The 25,844-nt window shown below is 35.1% G+C and overlaps 4 protein-coding genes across 5 annotated transcripts; 2 read left to right on the top strand and 2 right to left on the bottom strand.

Annotated features, from left to right (window-relative positions):
• Window positions 1-235: 235 nt before the first annotated feature.
• LOC119644840 lies at window positions 236-1,286 on the top strand. The gene is made up of 3 exons (XM_038044600.1): window positions 236-381; window positions 441-782; window positions 855-1,286. Exons 1-3 carry the CDS (start codon window positions 236-238, stop codon window positions 1,150-1,152), a joined length of 786 nt encoding a protein of 261 aa, XP_037900528.1. The 3' UTR covers window positions 1,153-1,286.
• Window positions 1,180-2,088, top strand: LOC119644838. Its single transcript, XM_038044597.1, has 2 exons — window positions 1,180-1,439; window positions 1,506-2,088. Exons 1-2 carry the CDS (start codon window positions 1,180-1,182, stop codon window positions 2,086-2,088), a joined length of 843 nt encoding a protein of 280 aa, XP_037900525.1.
• LOC119637794 (NADH dehydrogenase (ubiquinone) complex I, assembly factor 6 homolog) lies at window positions 2,087-4,531 on the bottom strand. Of its 2 annotated transcripts, none has more exons than XM_038034112.1 (7): window positions 4,308-4,531; window positions 3,413-3,518; window positions 3,209-3,320; window positions 3,021-3,143; window positions 2,555-2,950; window positions 2,395-2,498; window positions 2,087-2,322 (listed from the first exon to the last, which is right to left on the bottom strand). In XM_038034112.1, exons 1-7 carry the CDS (start codon window positions 4,348-4,350, stop codon window positions 2,241-2,243), a joined length of 966 nt encoding a protein of 321 aa, XP_037890040.1. In that variant the 5' UTR covers window positions 4,351-4,531; the 3' UTR covers window positions 2,087-2,240. The 2 variants fall into 2 exon arrangements, with proteins under 2 accessions (XP_037890040.1, XP_037890029.1); XM_038034101.1 differs by having other exon boundaries at window positions 2,090-2,322; window positions 3,392-3,518; window positions 4,308-4,526.
• A 4,568-nt stretch (window positions 4,532-9,099) lies between these two features.
• Window positions 9,100-18,346, bottom strand: LOC119633236 (tyrosine aminotransferase). The gene is made up of 3 exons (XM_038026681.1): window positions 18,062-18,346; window positions 10,006-10,517; window positions 9,100-9,915 (listed from the first exon to the last, which is right to left on the bottom strand). The coding sequence occupies exons 1-3, from the start codon at window positions 18,264-18,266 to the stop codon at window positions 9,286-9,288; spliced, it is 1,347 nt and encodes a 448-aa protein (XP_037882609.1). The 5' UTR covers window positions 18,267-18,346; the 3' UTR covers window positions 9,100-9,285.
• Window positions 18,347-25,844: the final 7,498 nt, after the last annotated feature.

Below are 25,844 nucleotides of genomic sequence, written 5' to 3'. Positions count from 1 at the left end.
CCGAGCATTTTATCGGTTAATATTGAATTGAATTGAAGTACTACAAACTTTGCGTTGTAAACTTAATTTTAATTAAGCAGGCAGCGTCGAAGTTCGTTTCAAAGTTTTTTTGACTATAATTTCATTTACATAGTATATATAAACCAAACAAATCAAGCACGTCTTTTTTTCTATTAAAATAAATTTCGTTTTTTTCATTTAATTCGTGAATTTCTTAATTATTTATTTGCTACTAATGGACGAACAGGCGGGAGAGGGATGCGAGCAGTCTAAACCGCAAGTTGAAAGGACGAGTTTTCAACTGTTTAAAATCGAAAACATAACCGTTGTCAGACCGCCTTTGTTAAAGGTCTATTATTGGGAATATTTAGATGTTGATAAGTAATTTTAATGTCCGTATTATATAATTCTTAATTTTGATATAATTTCTTTCTACACAGATTCAATGCGAAAATCGCTGAAGGACAACAATGTATTGAGCATAATTTTGTTATACCCACTAGTCAGTTGAATAGTAAGCCATTGAAAATTGTTTGTTGGCTTAAAAATATGAGTAAGGAGAAGTTGACGTTACAATTGAAGCGAATCAAAAACTGCGATTGTGTCCTCAAACAGACACGAGTAGGCTTCAATCAGTTTCGTTACCTCTATCATTGTCCGCACCGTTATTTGGTTAATATAACACAAGAGATGATTGTTATGAATGCCGATGATTTGGTGGCCATGAGCGTAATTGCTTATTTCTATCTATTCGGCACATATGTGCTGACATTTGAAATGAAGTAATCTACCGATAACTTATGCTTTATATATATTAGAAATGAAAAAAGAGATTCAAAAATTAATTATTGTAGGACCTCGGATTCGCGCACAATTCTCATGCATTTCCATATAAATGTTGTCGCCTTTGATCCCGTCGATTGTATTCTAACTCATGAATTGATACCCGTTAATATTAAAGATTTTCAACGAGTCGCTCAGCCGATATGGATTTGCAATAAAACAATGCAAAGCATACAAGTGTTGTTTAAGGGTCGCGAACGCGGTTTCCGTTTAATAAATCCAAATCTGGTAGTACCGTTACTAAGCGTATGGCCCTTAATTGTGGAATACCGTCCTAGCGAATTTGAAAATCATGTAATCAATAGATAAATTAAAGGAACTATTTTAGATATATTTATGAGGTCCCTTTATCTTCAGTTGGAATTAAGTTTGTCTTTCAATAATGTGCGTTATAAAGTTCCGATTAGCTGTAAAGGCTTTTTGACACAGCCGGAACCCGAGAAGGAAGCTCCTACCTATGATTATGACTGTGCCGATTTCTTATACGTAATCTATCCGAACAAACTAGAGTTTAGTACTGAAATGAACGAAGAGCAGTTTCTTATGGTGGCCGTGCATAATTACAATCAAAAGTGCATGGACTTTAAGTGGCAACCGTATGTCCTTATCAAGTTAATTCGTTTTACATAATAGTCCACATTATGAAATCGAATTCGTTTCAGATACGTCATCAGCCGATACTTTAGCTTTAGTTTTGAACCAAGTGAATTTAACTTGAAAGCTCATCATTCGCGCTTATGTATAGTGTCAGTGAGGACTTACGATAAGCCATTGCACTTTAAGCGTATACCTGCTATCTTGGAAGTGCATCGCATACTCGACAAGTCTACTCAAATTGCCAAACAATTATTGACCGAAGTCGAATCAATTGACAATCCCAAATGGCGGCAAGATAGCTTTGTGGAGCATGTATTTCTTCACATCGATATAAAGGTTAATTTGCCGAAAGAAAACCCAATTATTATAATGCCAGAAGCCGATCAACAAAAATTTACCGTGCCATTGCTCGTTCCCTTTACGAAGTCATTCCACACTTTGGACCAAGGCTCACAGACTGGGCATAAAAAGAATGCCCAATGCATTACCATCTTTGAGAAATTATTTTGGGAATACCTCTCTAAGTCGAGTTATATGCGAAACACTTCAAAAATACCAACAAATCTCAGCTACAGTGAAGTTATAAACGGTTTCACAACCATGAAGAAAGGCTCCCAAACCAGTACATATGATGTCGATAAATTGTAAGCATATATTCACGGAATAACCATTACACATTATATCATTACTTTATCACATTTTAGAGCAATTTACAATATAGTATGTTATATAATAGCCGATGCTCTTCGTGATTTATCTAAAAATTATCGTTTTGTCCCACGTGAATATCTGGATCCTATTTAATATTTTCCACGCAGATTATGCATGTATAAAGCCAGTGGCAACATTGAATCCCTTTGCAGGCAACTGTTATGAGTTATGCTAAAGAAAGAAGAATTTCTGACTTTCATGTTTTATCTATTTTTTATGAATTTAATCTGAATAAAAAATTACTTGAAATTCGCTGCTCTCAGGCGTTCCAAATATCGTTCTACGTTAACGGAAGGTAGGAAAACTTTACGTATCAATTTAGGTATTTTGTCCGCGAGAGAACGAGCCTGGAAAAAGCAGACATAAGAGGATGACATTGAAAACAGAATTCTACTTTCCTTACCTTTTCTAAATGTTGGTGAGCTACAGCCGCTATCTGAAATACACAATCTGCGACGCCTTTGTCATCGAATTTGTGCCTTAAGAAACGTTCTTCACTAACACCGTTTTTAATGAGTAGTTCCTGAGGAACATTTAGTGTTTGTCCGCGCTTAGTGTAAGGAACGGCTCTTAATAGCGTAACCACGCCTTGGGCTTTTCCCAAATGTGAAGCAGCATGATCTACATGGAGGTCTTTAACACCACATAATTCTACGAGAAGGTACAACAATGAGGAATAAGTTTGCTCTGAGTAATTCTCCATATCTTTCACGGTCTCAAATGGTTGATTGGGCGCACGGTCTCTAGCTGTTACCAAGCGTTTTAAATAAACTTTATTCAATTTATTGGAGCCCAAAGTCTAAATATTTAAAGAATAGCAAAAATTTTCTGTTGGTTAGAAAAACTATTGTAAAGTACGTTAACTATACATGTTTCAGTTCACTTAATACTGGCTGATCTGCCACATAGGATTTTTGGTAATCGTAGCATTTATCTATTGAATCGCTCCAAAATTGTAAACGCATTTTAATAAGTTGTTGTTGGTCAGAAATCTAAAAGTTTACATACTAATTTTGTTATAAGCAGTTACTCTGTTTACGATATTGGATTTACTTACCATTGCGCCACACTTTGCTAATTCGACATTAAGAGCTCTTAACGCAAACGCATGTCGTCTTTGACCCTTTCCCAACAGCAATGTGCACAAATAATTTTCGTAATCATTTTTCCTATAATTTTTCTTTTTTTATTTTAACTCTCTTTTACATAACTTCTCCGCGATCATGCTTCAATCACTTACTCTACTAATGCCATGCAATACCTGGAGGCATTTAATTCCTTCTCGCCGGCATCTTGTTTAATGTGTTGTTGCCGTTGTGGCTGCTGGTAAAATTTCAATGAGTTTCTAACACAAAATGTTGGCACACCTAACGAAAATCGTGCCATTTTCTTAATTATTTGCCCCAAAATCTGTTAGAATTTTTCGAATGTTTACATTTTGTCTTCATATTTAAGAGTACCGTGAGAATAACTAATCAGCTGTTGCGTGAAAGCAATATACCAACAGATGTTGATTGTTTCTTTTAAGGGTTTCAAGTTTCATGTATTTAGTAGGGTATGAAAAACGTGACGAAGGTAAACGTGACAAACAAAAAACAGTAGTAATACCTATTCATCCTGTAACTATCTCAGTTGACAGGAGAAATGAATATTAATGAAACTTAATTTGATCGCGGACTTTGTTAAGGATCATGTAAAATACTCCGTTTTCGAACACCGAGTCTTTTCTATTTTGACGGGGACAATTTACCCTCTCAGAAGACAAAGTAATCTCTTCTCATTCAGGGAATGTCATCTGTTCGTGTAACGCCCTGACGGCCAGAAAGAAGTGAGGTAAGGAAAAGATATAAGTGAGGTGATGGTGGGTTTGTGCCCAATCGGCAATTGAGCATTGGCTACGATCAAAGTAAACTTTATGTGTGAGTTTACGTAGACGGTGACTTGTTAGTCGCGATTCTTACCTATTCGGCCACTCACGTGGTACAGAAGAAGACAAAATAACCTCACAGCTCCAAAGCGTCCCTAATCAATCGTAGTTATATTCTTAAAAATTGTTTCAGCTTTTAAGATTTGCCGAAAGTGTTGAAATGTTTTTCGCACAAAAAGTAATATTTAGACTTTTTTTGACTTTCTTCAAAGCCAAACTTAATACTTACAGCTAGTAGAATAAGTACGGGATTTTAACTCGGTAATATACATTCTTGTTTGAAAATTCCGCAGAAAATCTTGGGATTTTGCAGACTCTCCTTTTGATCGATCACAAAAAAGGGATAAATCTTCTCACATTCGTGAAATTAAAAAAGTATTCAAGAATCGGGGTAGAAATGTGAGAGTTACCCACATTTCAAGAATATTAATGAAATGGGGACCAAAATTGGCATCCCTGGAGATGTCAAGAAGAAAAAAAAAGGGCGTTCAGTTTTGGAATTGATGTGGAGAACATTTTTATTTGTTTTTGGTTAAAAAAAAAAACAAAAAAAAAATGGGAGTGCGGCAGGCGAACTTTCGACTTATCAAAATAAATTAACTTCGACTATGGTAACCTCAGAGAGTAATTCTACAAGCGAGCATTGGTAATTTTCTGAACCTGACAGATTTTCCGTTGTGTGATGGTACTGGCTTTGTTTTCAAATTGTATTCTTGTGAACAGAAATGAAAACGCATGAACCCTGGGTTGAGAGTCCACAACTTCAATAACCCAATTCCGAAATGTTAATATTAATACTTAAATACTCATGGGTAATCTTAGAAGTTGCGTGTTTTCTTTCATTTTGGCATCGAACCCCAATTCAAAGCTATGCCAGTTTAACTACTAACGAGCACAGCCTTGCACAAGACCAGGACTACTACTACTACTACTGGCGAAAAAAGCATCTGTCCCTTCCCTTTACAGCATGACGTCATGAGCTTCGAAAAAAGCTTCCAAATTACGTTATCGTTTTGAAAATTGTAAATTCTTTTTATAATATCAAGGCGCACTTGTTGGCATTGCCTGACAAAATATAACGAGGGGAAATTGGCTTTTACATACTTAACGAAACGACGATAATACATTTTGCGAATACTGTCTCCTTTAAGTTCGAGAAATGGACATTCAGCGATTTTTGTTAAGGAATTGCGGCCCGATAATTGGTTTTACTGCAAACTCTCAAAATCGTTGTCTATGCTTTCCGTCAGTACCACACCCAATTCTAACTTATCTTTAATTTGCAACAGAGATTTCAAGTTACTGTTTATATATTTATTTACATATGAAATTCAACTAAAATAAATTAACAGCCGAGTTCAATTGACTCTTAGAAATAAATCTTAAGCTATAATTTAATTAATAACTATTGAAAAGTATTTTAGGAAAAATATATGGGAAAAATCAAAAGAAGAGAATTCATGTATAAATAAATAAGAGAAAAAAAAAAAGGAAAAAAGCCCCGTGCACGTAAATGGGAGTTGGAAGTGCACCGCTAGGCCATTGCAAACATGCAAAAGCTTGGTAACCGATAATAATGAACAAATCCAGTTCAATTTTCGAATCATACGAACATATCAAGATTAGAAGCTAATTTTAATACGATATTGATAAAGCGCGTAAATTTAGAAGAGCTGATTTGAGAGGGTTTAAAGAAAGGATTCTAAATAGGTTGAAAAGCTCGTTATGTTATCTACATTAACTTAGTTTTAATGAAAATAAAGTGTCTAGAGAAACGATCCGGAACATTGAAATTTATCTCACCAGGCAAGTATGCGAATCAATAATAATACCCTTTATTAGCTTAACTAAAAAGGAAAGACCAAGGATATACCTACGTTTATCAAGCGACATTAAGGCAAACGAAAGCAATCTATTTTCATAAGCAGCCAAAGAATCAAGCGTGTCCCAACGCAATTTGCTAAGGTCAAAGAGTGAAGAATGCTTTTGAACGCGCCTATAAGATGGGGACCACACAACAGCTCTGATCTGATTTAGCTCATGGCTAGCCTTATCCTAATACAAAACTCTTCAAAGCAACGTTGAGTAAAACAAAGCGCTGACCTAGCTTTATTCAAAGCCGAATGAAGCCTTGAACGAATCTTACATACATTTCCAAACTTTTGTCAATCCGCCGAATAATCTGTAGCGAAAAGAGTTGAGCTTGAGAATGGAAGGTTAAAATTGAGTGACCATCATGTAATCAAGTTATCTCAAGTTAAGTCAGATTGAAGTAGGTACGAGTACGATTTCAAGATAAAGGAAGAAAACAGTTTAATATCATCAGAGTACATTAAGATATGATTGGACTTAATCACTAAAAGGGGATCGTTGATGTGTAGGACAAATAGAAAAGGTCGTAAGTGACTGCCTTGAGGGACACATGAGTCACGGGGAATTCATCAGAGGTTATATAGTTAAAGAGAGCTCTGCGCGATCTATTGTGGAGGCAAGAGCTTTCGATAAGTATGCAGGGAAGACGGTAGATTGCTGTTTTAACATTAATAATTTATGGCTAACTAAGTCAAAAAAATCAGTGCATGCAACATCCGTGTGAGCGTCACTAGGAAGAGCCGTGAAGCCATGGCCGGTGTTCTCTTAGAGATTCGCAATCGTTAATTTCTCTTTTAGGAAGCCATACGGAAACGGAGAAGCATAACATTTGATAACGAATGCTGAGTGTTGAGTAACAATTCGTTCAAACAATTTAAATAAGCCGCTCAATATTGGCAATGCTTTCATAGTTCTCGACGAGATGTCTGCTTTCACATTTGTGTTTTCAAAGAATGATTAAGTGTCCCTGAGTTAAGATCACATCCAAGCCCAGTCGGACAACTACATTTCAGTGACCATAAACCTAGCAATAACTAATTGTCTGAAAAGACCAAATTCAGAATCAAAAACGAGTTTGTGATTTGTAAAGAGATTCGACGTTTCAATATTGCCAGATCAGTCTGAGTCATTAGAAGAGATTGAGAAGGTACATATGGATATTCTTCTTATGGAGTTTACAAATTTATTAAAGTATTGAGAAATAAGAAGAAGCGAAAATTTTATCGTTTGATGGTATCTGCGGTAGCTTCGTTGGTTGAGATAATTGAATCTATGCCTTGGAGTAAACGAATTAATCGTACGTAGCACCACTTTTCACAATATTTCTTGAGAGATTTTCAATTTTATAGAACGAGGATAATGGAGTTTTCATATTCGCAGCCGAGAAATCAAGCGTAATATGCGGAAGATGAGATTTAAGCATTATAGTGTAGTATTTTATATTTGTAGGTGGGATTTAGCATGTTAAGAATTATTCAATGGGCCATCTTGCTTGTAAAGAGAGGACAAACAAATTGCTGGATGATACGGATTATCACGTCAGCTGCAAGGTGGACAGCAGTTTAGAACAATCTCCGGAGGATTGACAAGCAATAGATCTAGATCGAGCAGTCTGCCATTACAATTAGGAATATGATTGTATTGAAGTAGGCTTTGACCAAAAAATTCATTGAAAAATACACTAGCTCTGTCAGATGTTGAAGTGAGGACCATACGCAAATAACTCCTCGTCGAAAAAGAAATTAAACGATAATAAACGGCAAAAAAGTTGCACAACAGAACCCATTTTTTCCCCTTTTGGATATCTATATTAATAGTGAAAGCTATTTCGACTCGCCATAGAAAAAATCATCAGTCATTGGATGAGCACTCAAGAGGGGAAAAAATCAATTGAGGAAAAAATTATAGTTGCAACTTGAAAATGAAATACAACGTGATTGGGTTTCGAATCCGAGTCTTTGATGATACTAAAATTATCTGACGAACTTCTAGTTTCTATTGAATGAAACGATTTACAAATAAAATTTATATATACTTCTACTAGATGTATACATTTCTCCAAATGGAAAAAGAGGTTTTGTGGAATAGCAAACAGCATCAGCAAGCAAGAAACGACGTAGGGCTTACCGAGTTATAATCATTAGAAGCGGTCTACCTCGAAGGAAGTGGTCAGGATGTTGATACATGATGTCGGACAGTAGATGACAAAACAGATACATTTGAAATCTCTATGGCGATGCAAACGAAACAAGAGGTGATGTGGCGTTATCAATAGCACAATATAGTTAAAATGAAGTCACACACGTAACCACGCACGCATATATATATATATATATATATATATATTTATATGTATACCATAGATCGTGATTGCATTGACCAAAGACGTTATTTGTTGAACTCAACGGCAAGCGTGTTGTTTGGAAGCGCGGGAATTTGATATTCTTGTCTCGTGTCGGAGTATGCCGATTTGGAAAAATTAAGATTGAGAGTGAACATCTGATATCACAATTATTTTGTGTATTTTATTACATTTACATTATATTTGAATTAAGAAAATTCTGGTGCGTTGGTCTGTAATATATACTGGGGGAACAAGCATATGCAATAAATTGGTAACGTGCTATGCAACGTGCAAACTTTTCAGTGAGGCGTAGAGAATTTTATTAAATATTTGAAATATGTGTGAATGCAAATATACAATATTAAATATATATCAATCATTTCCTACAGTATAAGTTTTCTAACTACGAAAATAAATTTATTGAGGCGTTGCACAGGTACAAAATTCAGAACATGAGCTAATAAAAACGACGAAACCAAGTCAAATTGCAATTGCTCACGTTACCTCATCTTTGGATTTTTTTCTTCTTTTTTTTGGTTTTCTTCGCAAATGTACACACATATATATTAAGTCACGTCATATGGAGGATGTTTTAAGATAACGGGAACGAAAGCGCAAACGTTTAAATGGCTGCCAACAGAACAGGGTCACAGTTAGGCTATGAAAGTCTTACTTTTACGTGACAAATTGCGTTTGCCGTCAAATATATGTTTTAGTTAGTTGGAGAAAAGGCAAGTACCAGCGGTGGCTTACATTTGCCGGCTTGCCACGACGTCGCGTATGCTAGGCATGGTAAGCATAAAAGTGAATATTAAAAAAATTTATTTTTAGAATTTATTTTAAATTTCATATTAAGTGTCCTTAATTGAAATTATTGACCAGGCGACTACAATGATAATAAATGCGTGAAATAAAAGTTAGAAGAACAAGAGAATATATCTACACACGCTATATGCTACACTAGAAATAATAACATTTTTTTGCGCTTAACTCAGTACGTTTCGTTTAATAAGTTGCTTTCAATGATGCTGTTGTCAACTTTGTAGTGAGCTTCACAGAATTGAGTTATGCGTGAACAAGCCTCCTCGAGCATTTCGCGAGGCACTGTTAACACAATGCGCATGTAATTCGGATACTCAAAGCAGCTGCCCGGCAAACAAAAGACACTCTGTTCATTAACCATTTCTTGAACAAAATGTAAATCATCTTTGAATTCAGGAAATTTATCAATATTCACACCAACCATCATGTACATGGCCCCATTAGGCATAATAGGATTAAGACCGCGTATTTGCTTTAGCATATTGTACGTAAGCTTAGCATTTTCATGTAAAATATCTATAACCTCATCGAAATAGACCTGCGGAGTGTTCTCTAGTATAGCAGGTATGGCACCTTGAACTAAAGTATTCGAACCTAAAATACGACAACACATGTTACGTAGGCCGGCAGTCACTTCGACTAAACGATTTCCACGATCATGTACAATAATCCAACCAGTACGCCACCCGGGCACTAAGAAGCGTTTCGTTAAACCGCCACATGAAAGTACCGGCACGTTACGAGACAAGCTGCTAACCGCTATATGCTGCGAACCGGGAAATACGAAATGCTCATAAATCTATGAAAAGTAATAAAAAAAATAATAACGTGAATCAAATAAAACGCAAAGACAAAAGCACATAAATAATAGTCCATCTGGTTAGCATACCTCGTCGGCTATTATAGGTAGATAGTATTTCTCGCAGATGTTTAATATATTTTCTAAGTGTTCTTTGCTAAATACACTACCGCACGGATTACTAGGATTATTTATTAATAAAGCGGCCGTATTATCATCAATCATTGATTCCAATTGTTGAAGATCGGCTTGCCATTGCTTCTCGGGCAACAAGTCATAATAGCGAACCTCAATGTTTAGGCCTTCGACTAAAGTTTGATATAAACAGAAACCAGGACGTGGTAATAGAACATTCTGTCCACGTTCTGCTAAAGCTAATATGCAATATTCCAGGGCCGATGAACAACCGCTAGTAATGAAAATATTTTCTGTCTTGATTTCTTCCGAACTCTGATGAGCACTATATTTAGCAATGGCACGACGAGCGGCCTCATGACCCTGACTATGAGCATAGCCATTGTATTTGCCACTCTCAACAGCCTCCAACACAGCCTTCATTGTCTCTGACGAGGCCTTAAGATTTCCAAATGTAGTTGGATCACCTAAAGTAAATAAGAGAAAATTATTAAACAAAAATTGATACAAGCAATGAATAAAATTTAATAAAATGAGAAGAACAAAACCAGACGGATTGACGAATCTTATATATCTATATACACACACATGTCACACTCACAACCAGGACACGTTTCTCAAACAATGATCTCTTTGCTAAAAGTTAATGAATTTATTAATTAATTAAATATTTATTAAATCTAATAAAAATAAAATGAAATCTAAAAGATATTTAAGCAATTAATTTAGATACATACACATGTGCGTATGTTTTATAACGATTGGCTGTTAATATTACTTTGGTCATTTCGTAATATTTATTTTTTATTTATTTATTTATTTTTATTTTTTTTATCTTTTCGTATCTTTATGAAGAAAATTATTTGAAATTTAAATCTTTATAACTATATTATATAACGACAGGCATTTGAAACGTAAGATGGTTTAAGGGCTAAATGTTGTTTAAACTGCGCACATTATCGATTTTATATTAAATCTTAAACAGACAAAACAACAACAAAAGAATGAGTAAAAAAAGTAATAAAAGAAAAAACAAGTAACCGGCTTTTATAAGATATCATATGCGAACGCAATCGTACGATTTTAGTGACAACAGGTGAAACAACATTTTATGCAAATGCACAATTCTCTAAACAAATCATATTGTTGCGGTTGTTGTTGTTGCCGTTGTTTATATATATATATATATATATATATATATTGTTTATATATATATATATATATTCTATGCAAATGTTAAAAATTTATAATAGAAGTGTGTCTTACGGCGAGCTTTAAGCAACATGTATGTTTTCATGTATCATAGACAAGAACAGTGCCACCAATAATCAAATTTCATTAATTGAAGCATGTTTTTCTTTTTAAATTCGAAATCTTTAACTTTTAAAGATATTGAAATGTATGCAAGAGCACAGATGCCATAGATCAATCTCTCTCGCTCTCCGTTGTCTTTGTCTCCGTGTGTATGTGCGTTCTTTGCTGATTGGTGGAAATTAGAAGGTGTGTTATTTATTAACTATATGTAAAAGTGTTTGCCTAAAGCTTTCTTCCGATGCCATTCAAACCACTGTTAATAATAACTACAATCATAAAATAAACTGGATTAATATAAAAAAAATTCAGTTTTTTCTTATTTAATCAAAGCGTTGAAAAAAACTTAAAACTTTATATTAAACAATATTTAATTAAGAGTACATTGGCTCCGATGGCTATTCCAGGAGACACCTTGAAGAATATAATTGGAAAAACGCTAACGATGGATGAGATGCTTTTGTGTTTTCAATAAAAATAAAAGTAAGATTTGTAAGCCGACTTTTCCACATGCTACACTATCAGTCTTAGCAAGCCGGTTGAAATGAATGCAATTATGATAATAATTGCATCGCAAAGACCTTCTAAAATTAGGGCAATACAAGATTAGAGAAGACAAGAGAATGAGATATGATTAAGCCAGAACGAACAGATCGGTTTTGAATGTACGGATTTTTGGAATTAAGAGTTATGCAGAGAAGTTTGATTCCACTTAAATATTATTGTACCCTCCGATTTTCATGGACTTCTATACTAGGTTCCAATAGTCAAAGACATATCACACCCACTTGCTAAAGTGTCGATCCTGTGCCTTATCTGCTCTGAATTTTTAAGCGAACTCTTTCTGGATAGTCAGTGATGATCTAAATTATCTCTCATCGAATTGTTAATTAAACTCACTTAACCATATTTTGTTTTTGTGTCGGGCCACTACCCTGCTTAATCAGTTGTCCAGATTTCGAGTTAAAGAGAATTTTTTGATTTATGGGTTGTGCTTGGATTAAAATTACTTGAAAGGACCTCATCGTTAAAGTCCGTTGATAATCTTTTCATACTTTGCTTGCTTTGTACAACAAAAATATACGGATCGAAATATAACATTCCCTTATAATAAATATATATTTTTCAACACACAATGTAGACACAATGTCAGGTTGTGAGGTAAACCGTATTTTGGTGACTCTGTTAGCACGACAGAAATGTCTGAAGCTGTTATGTTGGCAGCTTGCTCTTTTACTCTCGTTATTTGTTTGGAAAATAAATCTCATGATGATTTCTTGATATGACGTCACATTTTATCAATTATACACACCATGGTGAAAAAATTATATTCGGCCGTCACCGTGACCCTAGATTTTTATATTGGGTGGACGCGGGTGCCTTGTGTTATTTCCAGAATAAAAGTAAAAATTTACACAATGTATTTGCTGTACTTTATGAGGAACAATCAAAAAACCCGAAGCGGCGGTGTTCACAGTTTATGTTACAAAGACGTGAGGGTGTTGTAGGGATGACCTTTTGAAAAGTTTTGGGTGATTTTTAAATTCTTTTGCAAGTTTATGGGTGATATCTTCATCGTTGCGGAAAATACTAAACAATTGCGAAGACGGATAGATAAACGGACGGACACGCTTTGGCGTATTCCGAATCTGAAACTAGCCAACAATTTATATGCGTAATGCGGTGACTGAAGCTTGCTTGCTTGCTTGCTTCTATGCTCTATATATTAATGCTTTGAAAAGAAAAATGAAAATATGGCTCGATATAAAATTAAGTGGGCGTTGCCAAATTTTTTTTGCAATTTTTTTAGAAGTACTACAGCATTGCCCATAGAATATGAGTTCGAATTTTTGTAGATTGATTTGCAGTAGTTTGCGAGTAATAAGCAAAAAAACAATTTTTTATTCCTTTTCACGAACCGAGTTATCCTCATTTTACGTAGTACTGCAGACATGCCTTCCGATCGGTTTAGTCCATTTTCAATAGATATCTGCAAATATTTTTGCTAAATTTGATAGCGATAGCTTCAGTTTTGCGTATAAAGATGAACTGACAACCAGACGGATATGGCTAAATCGATTCAGAATTTGATGCTGATCAAGAATATGTATACTTTGTAGGGTCTCTGAAGTTTCCTTCTGGCCGTGGCAAACGCTTCAACAAAATGAATACACCTCTCATCCTTCGACGATAGGTATAAGAACTAATTTGATTTCGTTTCATTGTTTTTATTACTTCGCATTGGAGCATTCTAGTTCGGTAAACGTTTCTATAAATATTCTATAGGCCTGCGAATATATTTTGCTTACTAAAATAACAGTTATATACTGTAGAAATAACTTAACTATAGTTGGCATCGTGTGTTGGCAAACATGTATTGTAAATTTAATCTATTTTATGCAATTTCTCGCATCATCCGTGAGATATTGCACAAGACACGTTATCTATTTATCTCCCATGGCTGTTTTCGCGGAATATATTTCTTGATTCGACACACAAATACTTTCCTTAATACAATATAATCATTAAGAACAGATTAGCAACTAAGTAGTTAGAGTATCGATAGCGATTTTTATGTAGAAGAAAACTGCCTTGATATCGAGTGTGATGATGAAGCAGGTGCACATGAAATCCTTATGTCGAAGCAAGTAAGAATTTATTGCCATTTATTATATACACACAGCTCTTCCTTTACACGAATTCAAATAACAACAAGAACAAATACACTGTTTTACACGAATTACACGAATTTACACGAAAAATTTCATTTTATTCGAATTTCGATTAGGTCTTGTAGAAACTTATGCATACAGCGACAAAATACAGTTGTAGGAATACCGTGATTAGAGGTTATTCGGCTTATGCCCACACATATGTTAGCGGCTGGATTTACTACGGGCAATACCCGAATTTTGTGATCATTCTTCATTCCAGTCAAACCCAGTAGTTGTGCTACACATAACTGGCATATCAGTTGATGATAGCAGTTTTAGTTCAGACCGTAATCAACGTGGACGCTTGTTCTCAAGTAGCGATGAATGGTTGCAAAATTGATTTTTGTTCTTAATTTCGATTTAAATTTTTGTATGTTGTACCTCTGGACTCGATTTTCACTGTACAAATCCCTTCATTCTTTTGTGGTAAAAATGGATTTTTTTTTTTTTTTTTTGTTTGATAAATATGTTTTTGGCATGGCTTTTTGTGTAAACATTGACAGTTTTTTCATCTTTCACGATTTTTAATAGTTGTGGAAAATATTCCCACATTTAGAATATGTCACATGCGATTTTTTTTGCACGGTGTGCTAAGAAACGCATTTGTCGTGGAAAAAAGAGAGTTGAGCGTATATCTACCGAAACTTTTAAAAAATGTTATAGAGTGGAAAGGTCATATTTGCGAATCCCTATGGTCGGAGTTTTTAAATATACTGTACAAAGCGAAATTTAGTAAAAAAGTGAATATAAATTAGGGGATTAGGAAACTAATTTTTCATCAAATTTTGGATGTAACAAAGGATTGATTTACCGCGGGCGATGGCTTCATTTATTGTACCTAATGTGAAAGTTCGTGTCGTACAAAAGTTTGGTATTCTTGACCCGCAAAATAAAAAGCTATCCAAGCTGTGTAAATTAGAATTAGGGATGAGTCTTTAATATTTTTTACTAAGAGCATAAATTAGTTCTAAAAGAGATTGTAGGCAGTACTATACGGTAAAAAATTATGGCTTCTTTATGCTCTGTGCTAGAAAAAGTCCAATTTTCGGGAAACTTCAATTACTTTGCTTATTTGAAGGACAGTGCTGCTAACTCCTTACGGGCGATGAGCAATGGATCTGTTAGGACACGAACCATTAACATCGGCGATAAAGCTAAATCACTATGGCTTGCTCCAAACATATGAAACCATAACTAAGAAGCCATCACTATCAATAATGATTGACGCAATGGAAGTCGCTTAGGAAATGTTTACATTTCCGACTAGGAGCCTCCTGCCGCCTCCGCTATATTAGCGAACGGTGCTCATTCCATTCAGCTTCAATTGAGGACTTATTGGTTGTTCAAATTTAATTATGGACTCTTTTGGAGATTGACTCAAAAGACGGGACATTTTTAGGAAATGTCACTTGAAAATTGCATGAGAGTTGGGAAAAAGCAATAGTAGCCAGGGATGGGCAATAATTTAGTTAATCTCCTCACTCATGTGCGAATATACTGTACTCGACCATATGTAAATATCAATTATTCCTACAGTACACAAGTATTATATTTTAATTAGGAAAAATAAATTTGTTGAAGCATTTGACAAACACAAAGCTTAGTAGTTACAATATGAACTGATAAAAACGATGAAACGAAATCAAATTACATTTGTTCACATTACCTCATCTTTGGATATATATATATATATATATAAGTATATATTTCTTTTATCATATATATACGCCTGTATAAGAATACCAAAGCGTATGTGTACCTAAAAGTACGAAAGTGTATATGTTCTTGATTTGATAAAGTGCGACTGACGTCATATAAAGAAATCTATAACCGAATTTTCACTCATAAAAGTAAAGAAAAAAAAAAAAGAAGAAGAACAAGCACTCGAGTGGCTGCTAATACGACAACTCCACGTCTCGTTACATAAACGATTCTTAAGATGCTTGAAATTATTGGCACCGCCTTTAACTTTCATTATGATTTTGAGAGCTCTTTATATTCGCTTCACTTAGTTATTTACGATGTAAAAATAAACGGGTTGCTTACTATTTGCAAAATTCTTAAAAAATATGTGATATAAGTTTGTGGTGTGCAAAAATTCACAAAGAAGGGCACAAACAGGGAAAAAATCCACAAAAAGCGATTTTCCATTCAAAATATCTACTGTTCAAGTAAAAATATGTGCCGGAGTAAATATGCCCTGAGAATTTATCCAATTTAGATCGATTCAGGAAGTGATTCTGAGCCTGCCTGTCCATATATTTTCGTGCTCAACTGGTAGTTTGCAATTTTTAAGATATTTGGATGGTATTTGGCACATGGGCATGTCTTGGCACAAGGACGACAGCTATTGGGGATTTCTCCGGATCAGACCGCTTTTTTGGCCAATTTTGCATATAACCGTCTTATTTTGAAATGTCTTTATACGAGTTATTGTATTAAGTGAAGTGGTGCCCGGTGACGTTAACGTATTTTCTTAACTTGTTCTCTAATAAGCATCCGCTTCGTTGATAACTTGAGTTTGTTACTAACTGAATTGAATCCTGTTAAAGCATTTCGCCGGAGACATTGGGCTCTTCTAACTTGCTTCAATGATAAATTCGGGCCTATGCTGTTTCGAAAATGGCATAGGAGGTAACTTATAATTAGTAATTGGTAAACTTAGAGAAGTAGAAACGCCAAAAGATATTATAAGAAATGTTGGATATTTTCAATGGAATGGAGGCTTGTCGATATTCGACGACTCATAAAATGCTCATTCTATTTAGTGCAAATCTGTATCAGATTAGAAACTAGTCTTAATTGGACCAATGACAATTTTACAGTGCAGGAACAGATGCAATCTTTCTAAGATCTACTTGTATGTAATTCTTATAAATGCCTATGAATGGAGAAGTCGATCTCAAAAATTGAGGTTAAAAAATGTAGGGATGCCAAAAAACCGAAATAAATCGATTTAAAAAACCAATGTAAAATAGTTTTGAATTTCAAAGAAGTTAGGTGGGTGTTTTTGGGATCCTGTCTAACTAAGTAGAAACCTGTATTATTGACTTTTATAAAACCGAAGTGCGCGAGCCATGATTTCCATCTTGTCTAATCAAGAGGAAAATTATGAAAAAAGTTATTGATAAGCTCGATAACCTCGTAGGATGATGATATACAGACGTGGGATAATTATTGACGAATCCATACGTTATTTTAAATAATGCAAGCATTCAAACGAAACGTATAAAAATTTCATGACATTCCAGCAATTATTTCATAAGTTATAGGCAACATTTACATATCATCCTATGAATTTATTGAATAAGGCGTTGTTTGTTTGAATACTGTTTACACTAATCTATGATTTCGATGGAGTTGGCATTGTTGTTGACTGAAAACAGCCTCGATTTTATTAAACAGTTATTCAAATTGATTTCACATTTTTAGGTATTTGAAACAATTTTAAATTAAGTTTTAATCGATATGTTTAAAAATCGTTTAGCATTAAAGAAACGAACCGGCACAAAGCCGGTGCGCGGAAGGTACAATACGAAAACTGATAGCTCGATTGCTGCATACGTTGTGTGAAATATCTAAGTGTAGCATGTACAGATACAGTTTTCTCTCTCTCAGTTCCCACTATCCGGAGCTAATGCGTAACAAGGATATCGGAAATATAACGCTGAGTATTGCGGCATAGTACGGCATAGAAAAGAAATCTTTTGTCAATGAATTACAAAATCATTCTATATCTTTTACAAGTTTAATCATCTCTTTTGCCTTCCATCACATCTTCAAAGGAAAATATTTCGAAAATGACTCATCGTTCTTGACTTAGAAAAGCATTTCTCTATTATGTCTCTTAGACAGTTGGTTAAGCAACACATTCAAGGAAAGTTTTCATCTTCGTATTAATTTTCTTTTCTCACTTAGCACTCTTCTGTGTTTTTTATATTTTTCCACGTACTCGACGTAGACGCTTGATGGACTCATGGACTTACCAATAGTTAGCGGTATCATTGGTTTTTCAGGATTTGGAGAGATTTTCAATGATTCGACGATGCCGCGTATACGATTAATTGTCTTTTTAGCCAAAGTCGTCGTTTTGATGTTCCATGATGTCCGACCCTTGACGGTATTGGATAGATATGTCGCTGAATTTGTTGTATTTGCAATTAAGTTGTTTTCCGTGCCACTTGTAACCATTATCACACAAAAAAGAAAAAAGTCTTAAAAGAATTTTCTTTTTTTTTAAAAGTAAATCACAGCGAAAAGTTGCACTTAATTTTTTTTGTTTTTTTTTTTTTTTGCAAATAAAAAGCAAAAAAAGTTTCTTTTATTAAACTTTTATAAAGACAGGTTTAAATGAAATTAATTTGGTGGTAACGCTATTGGGTTGTTGCTGTTGTTGTTGTTGTTGTTATTATTATTATTGCATTTGAATTTCAGCAAAATTTAAAGTTAGTGTCTTGATTATCGTTCCAAACGAGCATTTGATGTAAGCAGGATATTTTATTTAGGAAAAAGAAAAAGGAAAAATAAATAAATGAATTTATTTATAATCTGTTGATTGAATTTATTTTCACTTAGTTTTAATTTATTTTATATTTTTTGTGTTTTGTTGAATAAATCGAATTTTGCATGCGTTTTAATTATTGATTAGCAACCAGCATCTAAACTCTTGCCTAAAGTTGAACTGATCTACTCACTGGTTTCGATCGAGTTTTTATCGGTTTTGTATATTCAGTTGACACGAGCGGTGTTCGGCTTGGCTTGCACTCACAAGTCCCTTATTATAACCAAACACAACGCACTTCACGTTAATACCAACGAGAATTATAATATTAATACATATAAACATTTATTAATATATATATATATATATATATATATATAAACATATATTGATATATATAAAATATATTCAGACATATACGTATGTGAAAGTTACAAGTGACCATATGTAAGTGACCAGATATAGGATTTGAAATTTGCCCTTATATCCTTAATGAACTTAGGTTCCTGTAATGTTATCATTATTATCATTATTATTATTACTGTATAAAAGTGTGAGTAAAGTCAATTTTCTTTGATTAATTTCCATTTCAGTGTACAATTTCGATCCCACAGAGAAGACAGGGTAGTTGTAATTTTTACTTCATAATATTCATAAAGTCATTTTGCGTTGGTGTTTGTTATTGTCAACCGTTGTTGCTGCTGTTGCTGTTGCTGCTGCTACTACTAGTGCTGGTGGTGGTGCTAGTGCTGGTGGTGGTGTTGCTAGTGCCGCAGTTTTGTCAACTAATTTGCATAGAAATCTAGTTGAGAAAAATATACAAAATTCTTACTTAACCGGTATTCGTTTTAAATTTCTATTTGTCTACATTACATACCTTTTCTTACTTCCTTCCTCTCGCTCTTTCCATCACTTTCCCACTCTCCTTGCCAACGAAAACATCTGGTCAACTTTTCATTTGTTGATTTTAATTTAAATATATTTTTTGTTACTAATCTGTAACTGTTATCAAATGCCTTACGGTGTTTACTGCATAAAATTTCAAATGCGCATCATTTCGTTTTCTACATTGAGTAGAATAGATTGTATTTATTTTTTTTTTTCTTAATTTTGTATAATTCTAACATTAAATGATTATTTATTAAATAACTATTGATGTAATTGATATTATTGGGACCGCTGTGTTAGTTGATTTATGATCACGTTTTTAAGGATGACAAGATCTTTGTAAGATCTTTCTTGAAACAAATTCAAAAAAAAAAAAAAAAAAATTACATTAAACTGCCTTGTTGTAATAGATATCACCTTGCCTCACGAGCCCTTAGCAACCAATAAATATGATATGAATAAACGATTTTTTAGCCACGTTATCGTCTTTAAGAAGTAATACCATCTAGTTTTGCGAAAACGACATGAAAGGGGGTTTGGTGAACGAAATGGTCCAAAACCCGTAATTTCCGAACATAATCATGCAACCGCAGGAATTTTCGAGCGCCCCGACTAATTTGGCCTGTCTCAAAAAAAAAAAAAACCTCATAAGAAAAACTTTAAGGAGGGCCCAAGCCAGTCTCAGTCTCATCGTATTGATTATGACTTCGGCTCCAGAATATTTTTTCTTTTACTTTCTTACCGTTTTGCCCGCCATTTCGAGACACATATACAACTATACGTGGGCTATTCTTATTTCGAGAGTACAACAACAAGGCAAACACTTCCGAATATAAAATCTCAGAGGAATGAGAACGAGGAAGAGGATAACGCAACATAAAGAACCAACTTTGTTGTTCTTGGATTGCACACTAAAATAGAAATAATAATAATTTTAGAATTCAAAACTTCAAATGCGCTGTTGGCGGACCGTGATTTTACAAAACGTCCCACGAGACATCTCGCATTTTTTTGATTATTTTCCTATTCGAATTTTCGACACTACTTTTAAAATCACATTTATTAACTAAGGAATGAGCGGCTGATTGGGCGAAGGGTCCCACTATTCAATGGTTGTGGGATCAAGTCTCAAGTGTGACAGAGCTTTCAATAAAGTCTTCAGCCGACTTAGATGCCTAAAATTTTAAGACTTTAGTCTTAGGATTTTATTCTCTCTCCAAGTTAATAATAAGACCTGAAGAGAATGCCTTTCTTTCAAGTCAAAAAATTGAACTTTTTTCGTTCGAATACTTGCCGCCAATCATATGAGAGTCAGTAGTGGTGAAAATTTTTACGAGCTTCTGCAACTATCAATATGTAGATTAGATGGACTTTCAATTTTGTTTTTAATCTATCTATCGCTCTGGACCGCAGAACCGCTATAATAAAAGATGACTCACACGAACGGCTGCGGTATTGTCGGATTTTTTTTTTTTTTTTTGATACTTAAATGCTTGATATCTTTCTCGAATTTTTTTATTCAATTATTTTTTTCCCCTTCCAAAAGGAAAATCGTAGAAAAACGTTTTTAGTCCGCTATAATGATTCAGCCCCTTAAGCATAGCCCTGTCATCTCGGTGGAAATAGTTACGGCTAATAAGCCAATTGTACGCTACAAGTAGCGTAGATTAATGGCGAATCAATCACATCTTAAAATTTAAAGTTTTAAAGTTTTTTTTCTCGAAATCGTATTGTCCGAGCTACTGTACCGCAGACTGTCTCAACTTTTATCCGGATGCATTCAAATTATAATTTGTTGATTTTATGTAATTTGTTTTTGCAGCAAAAACAAAAAAAAATGTTCAAATCAATGCCACTTTTTTTTTATAAATAAAGTTTTCAAAAGTCCTTACGGATGATTATGACTTCTAATTTATCCTTCCTTGTAGGTTCAAAACTTCGGCCTGCAACGACAGTAAGTTGCACAAAGGATATATTTATACAGTGAACCTCCACATAACATAATGTAATATGAATTTAGAAAAACGACTCCATTGGTAGCAAACGCAAGATGATGTTACCTCTTAGGCGTATAGGAGGAAAGTTACGTAAACACTCTAGCTACTGAGTCACAGGTACCTAGACATTCACGTACTCTGTACAAAAGTTATTCCGATCGTTTAGCTTTATGTTACTTGGGCAATTTGGATTACTGATGACAATATACGCAAGCTTCAAAGGCTTTGAGCTTTCAGAAGGGTTCAGAAGTTACATATTCATACAATTAACCCAATTCACACTCTCGCACGCTAACTGACGCTACTAACTAACTGTGCCTCTCTCCGGCTCTTGGCGTTACGATTACGACTTTAAATAGTATATTTTTGTTATTACTCAAGGCAAGTCAAATTCGGAAATCGTTTGATTTGAAGCGCCGATATGTTCGGCAAACATACGTCCATCGCATACTTTGGCCCTGGCCAACTAGAACTTCCTTTTTTTCCAGTTGACTTTTTCTATTTTTAATTTCGAGCTACGTGAACTATCAAAAAGACATCTGCAGTACTTCGCCTTTCTTTAGCAATTGTTGCAACAGATTGGCAATAGATGGCGAACCGACGGACACATAAACGTATATAAAAATTGGTCTCTGAGCTCTTTTTCTAAATGCAGTAAATGAAACTATCGATTTAATATCTATCCTTTCGTACCGGATACGCCATCAATTTTACCTTCTACTATTTATTGCAACTGACGAACGGACCAACTCTAATCGATCGCCACCGTGTTTTGCCTGGTCTATTATATAGCCTTGGGGAATATTCCGCAGCTCTATCGCTGAAGCTACTAGACCTACCTGTCTGTGCCGAACTTTAACTCAACAATTTTATTATTTTCAAGTTCTTCTTTACATATTGTTCGCAAGCCTCACCCATTTACCGACTTCGAACAGATTTTAGATTCCAATATAAATTCCATTAGACAGACGTGCTGCACGTGCTGTAAGAGACTCTAGAATCTTTCGCTTACCAAGAACATCTTGTGCTTTGAAGCGTCCCTCATGCATGTGATCGTATTCAGCTAAAATTTCCCAAAGGTTGATAGTAAAAAGGAAAAACAAGTTTTTTAAATAAAAGCGTCTTAAAAGCTTTCATATTTTGAATTTATTCGAAAATCTTATTATTATTATTATTTTAGCCAGAGAAATAAATTCGAACACTTAAATTCTAAGACTTAAATTCTAAGAACCTAAAGTGCTAGCATCTAAGACTATCGGCTTTATTGAAAACACTACCACACTTGAGATTCGAGCCCTTGGCCATTAAGTAATTCGTCGAGATCCTTTGCCTACTCGGCGAGTCATGCAAATAGAAAAGCTTAAACCTTAAATTAAAAAAGAAACTTTCTTTTAATGCAATTTTTGTTACTTATTGCGGCATATAGGGCAGAAGTAGGTGGATATACAATGCGTGATATCTAAGGAAAAAATAAAATTTTGATCCGTAACTGCAAAGCTGTTGATCACGAAATATTCGTAAGTAATGGACTCGGACTCCCTAGCCAGAGAAAAATACATAAATGCGTTGCTAGCGCGCTTCTATGGCGACAACTGATTTTGACGGCCTGAAATTCCAACGGGGCAATGCTCTTCATCAAAATTCTTTGACTACACTGAGCGCCAGTTTAGACACAATTAACATTATTTTGTTTGACTGTCTGACAGAAGCACAGAGCACCGCTTAATGTGCAAAGCAACTTTAAAAATTCTTTCAAAATTCGTGCATCATAAGTGCTCCCTTACATCTGCATAAGGCGCAACAAGTCTTAAAGGATTGTTCTTGTTGTAAAACTCAAGGGTAGACATAGTTTTTTGATCTAAAAATCAAAAAAAACAAACGCAGTTGCAATTGAGCGAGCGGCTTGCCGAAGGTTATGTAAACATGTACGATCTCACGCGCACACATATGTATTTATTTATTTTTTATAACGTTCCAACACACACACACCCATGCAAGCATTTGCGATGTTGAAAGCGATATTTCTTAGTCATTTGCACGAAGATAGGTTCCGCGAAGCTGGAAAATGGTCAAAAATAGATGTTACCTTCGTCAGCGATGGTCTAGCGGCGAGAACAAACTGGTCGCTGAGTAACAACTATGCAAATAATGATTACTAGGATATAGTCCTTGACACTCAAGTCAAAGATGGTTGAGGAAGTAGTCGGCCCAAAACCATCGATCCAAAATGGAGAGATGCATCCTTCGACGAAGAAGTCTTCAACTTTATTATAGACTTATGGAGATCTCTCACTGCACAGAGATTAATCCTTGGTCCACTTCTCTGAAACATAAATGTACAATACAGCAAACGATGTTTTGAAACTTTCGCTTTCGCCTGATGCAACAATCACAGGCGCACACACGAACAGCATCAGGCAGACAGTCGGACTCTGGGAGCCATAAGGGAAGAAGGACGACTTCTCTTGATGAGGGTATGGGCAATAGCATTGGGAAAGAACAGCGAAACGCAGATCGCTCTTTTACCAAACCTAGTGCAATGAGTCGAAAGAACGCATGGGGAGCTAAATTATTACCTTAGACAGTTTCTGACTGGCCTCGGGCGCCTCTGGAAGTATCTGCACACCAGATCGACTTTGTACCCTCTTTGTGCCGATGTAAAGTAGGATGCTCAGTACGCCATATTTCGGTGTACAAGATTCGAGCGAGCCGAGAAATATGATTGACAGTATGGAGGTTTGAAATGGTGTACATGAGTTTGCGACAAAGGTGCTCCGTGAACTATGACGCTGAGAAGGGCAGCGTGTGGAAGGAGACGTAATAGAAACCAGTAAAGGGCTCCACTAAGGTACCTCCAAAAGAAGCGAAACAATAGCAACCAGTCTTCGCAGAGTAACACTAAGGCGCGGGAGGAGAGTGGTTGACGGAGTATGTGCGGGGATGGGGGGGATAGCATTAGCACGTAGAGATGCCGGATCATGCGCGCTGCTGATTAGGGGCACATTTTACAGATTTCTACCTCAGACTTGCATAACAAAAAAAAAAATACAAGACCACCCACACATTTATTTTCTGTACAATGCTAGAAGTAATGGCTGATGCGTATTGAAAACGTTTCTATAAAAACGTAAAAAATACTTTATTGATTATTTTTGTTTTATTTCACTTAAAAAAACTCTTTTTCAAAATCACGTTTGTATTATTTTTTAAAATCGCAATTGAAAAGTAAAATAAACAATGCACGTGTGTTCGATATAAGACGAATCTTAAACTACTGCGTCAAATACATATATATATATATAACGCATACATATTCCTACTAATTACATGCATGTTAACGGCAGGATATATGTAATGGACTCCACGCTCCGCTATTTGTCGCAATCGATAGCCTTTGATAACAAAAAGTGAATGAATAAGCTGAAACTTATTGTGTCCGGAACCATGACCGTGACCAACATAGGTTAAACGTTAGAGATACAACTCGCAATTTGTAGCAGATTTGAACTTAAAATTCTGTACACAAAGCTGTACGACCGACGATTACCACTTAAAGCGGATATAAGCCGCCCAAAAGCAAGCTCACAATAAACAAGAAACTATAAGCACAATGTCAGGGTGGCAATGCTTCTGATCAATGAACAGATACACGCCCACGTCTAACAAAATATTGAGGTATTATGCCGATGCACTGAGTTTAAGCGACCTAAGTTGGGTGAACTGCTTCATTACTTACCGTACATATGAGGAAAACTAACTGACTGCCTGAGTGACTGGTCTAGTCTTGGCCTTGAATTGCTTATTGAACAATTATATACGTGTTCTAGATCTGTGAAAAAGCTTAAAGATTCTACCATCGGCGTTAGCGACTTTGACTTGTTTCAACTCAATAAACGATCCCGTTGGAAACTTATGCTGGTCAGCACTATGTGCATGTATGTGCTACAAACGTGATGACAAGTCTGAAATACCTTTATCTTCGACTGGAACGAATCTAAAAAAAAAAAAAAAAACCTATTTTTCTTGCAGTACTTGTACTTCTTCATTAACATATCCAGGTGCACATAAGCCGTCACACATATGCAGTCATTATATAATTTGCAAAACTAAGTGCATAACAACAATGCGCTAGTGTATCTTCTTAAGACACGCGCTGCTAGTGGTGCAAACAAGTTTGCAATAATAATGAAAATAATAATAATAATAATAAGGTTGAGAGAGAATTCGTAATGGAAATTTTGCAAAATAAAAAAAAAAGACCAGCATTTACATACGGACAAACACGAATGATATGGGGATCAAACAGACAACCGTAGCCTTCTACAATAAATTCTTTCTCCTCCTTACGGTTTATGTAAGGAGGATTAACCAGGTTGCCTAAGT

The sequence above is a fragment of the Glossina fuscipes genome, unplaced genomic scaffold (assembly GCF_014805625.2).
Source record: "Glossina fuscipes isolate IAEA_lab_2018 unplaced genomic scaffold, Yale_Gfus_2 0, whole genome shotgun sequence".
NCBI lineage: Eukaryota > Metazoa > Arthropoda > Insecta > Diptera > Glossinidae > Glossina > Glossina fuscipes.
Note: the sequence above shows the minus strand (reverse complement) of the source record. Positions and strands in the feature narration are given on the sequence as shown.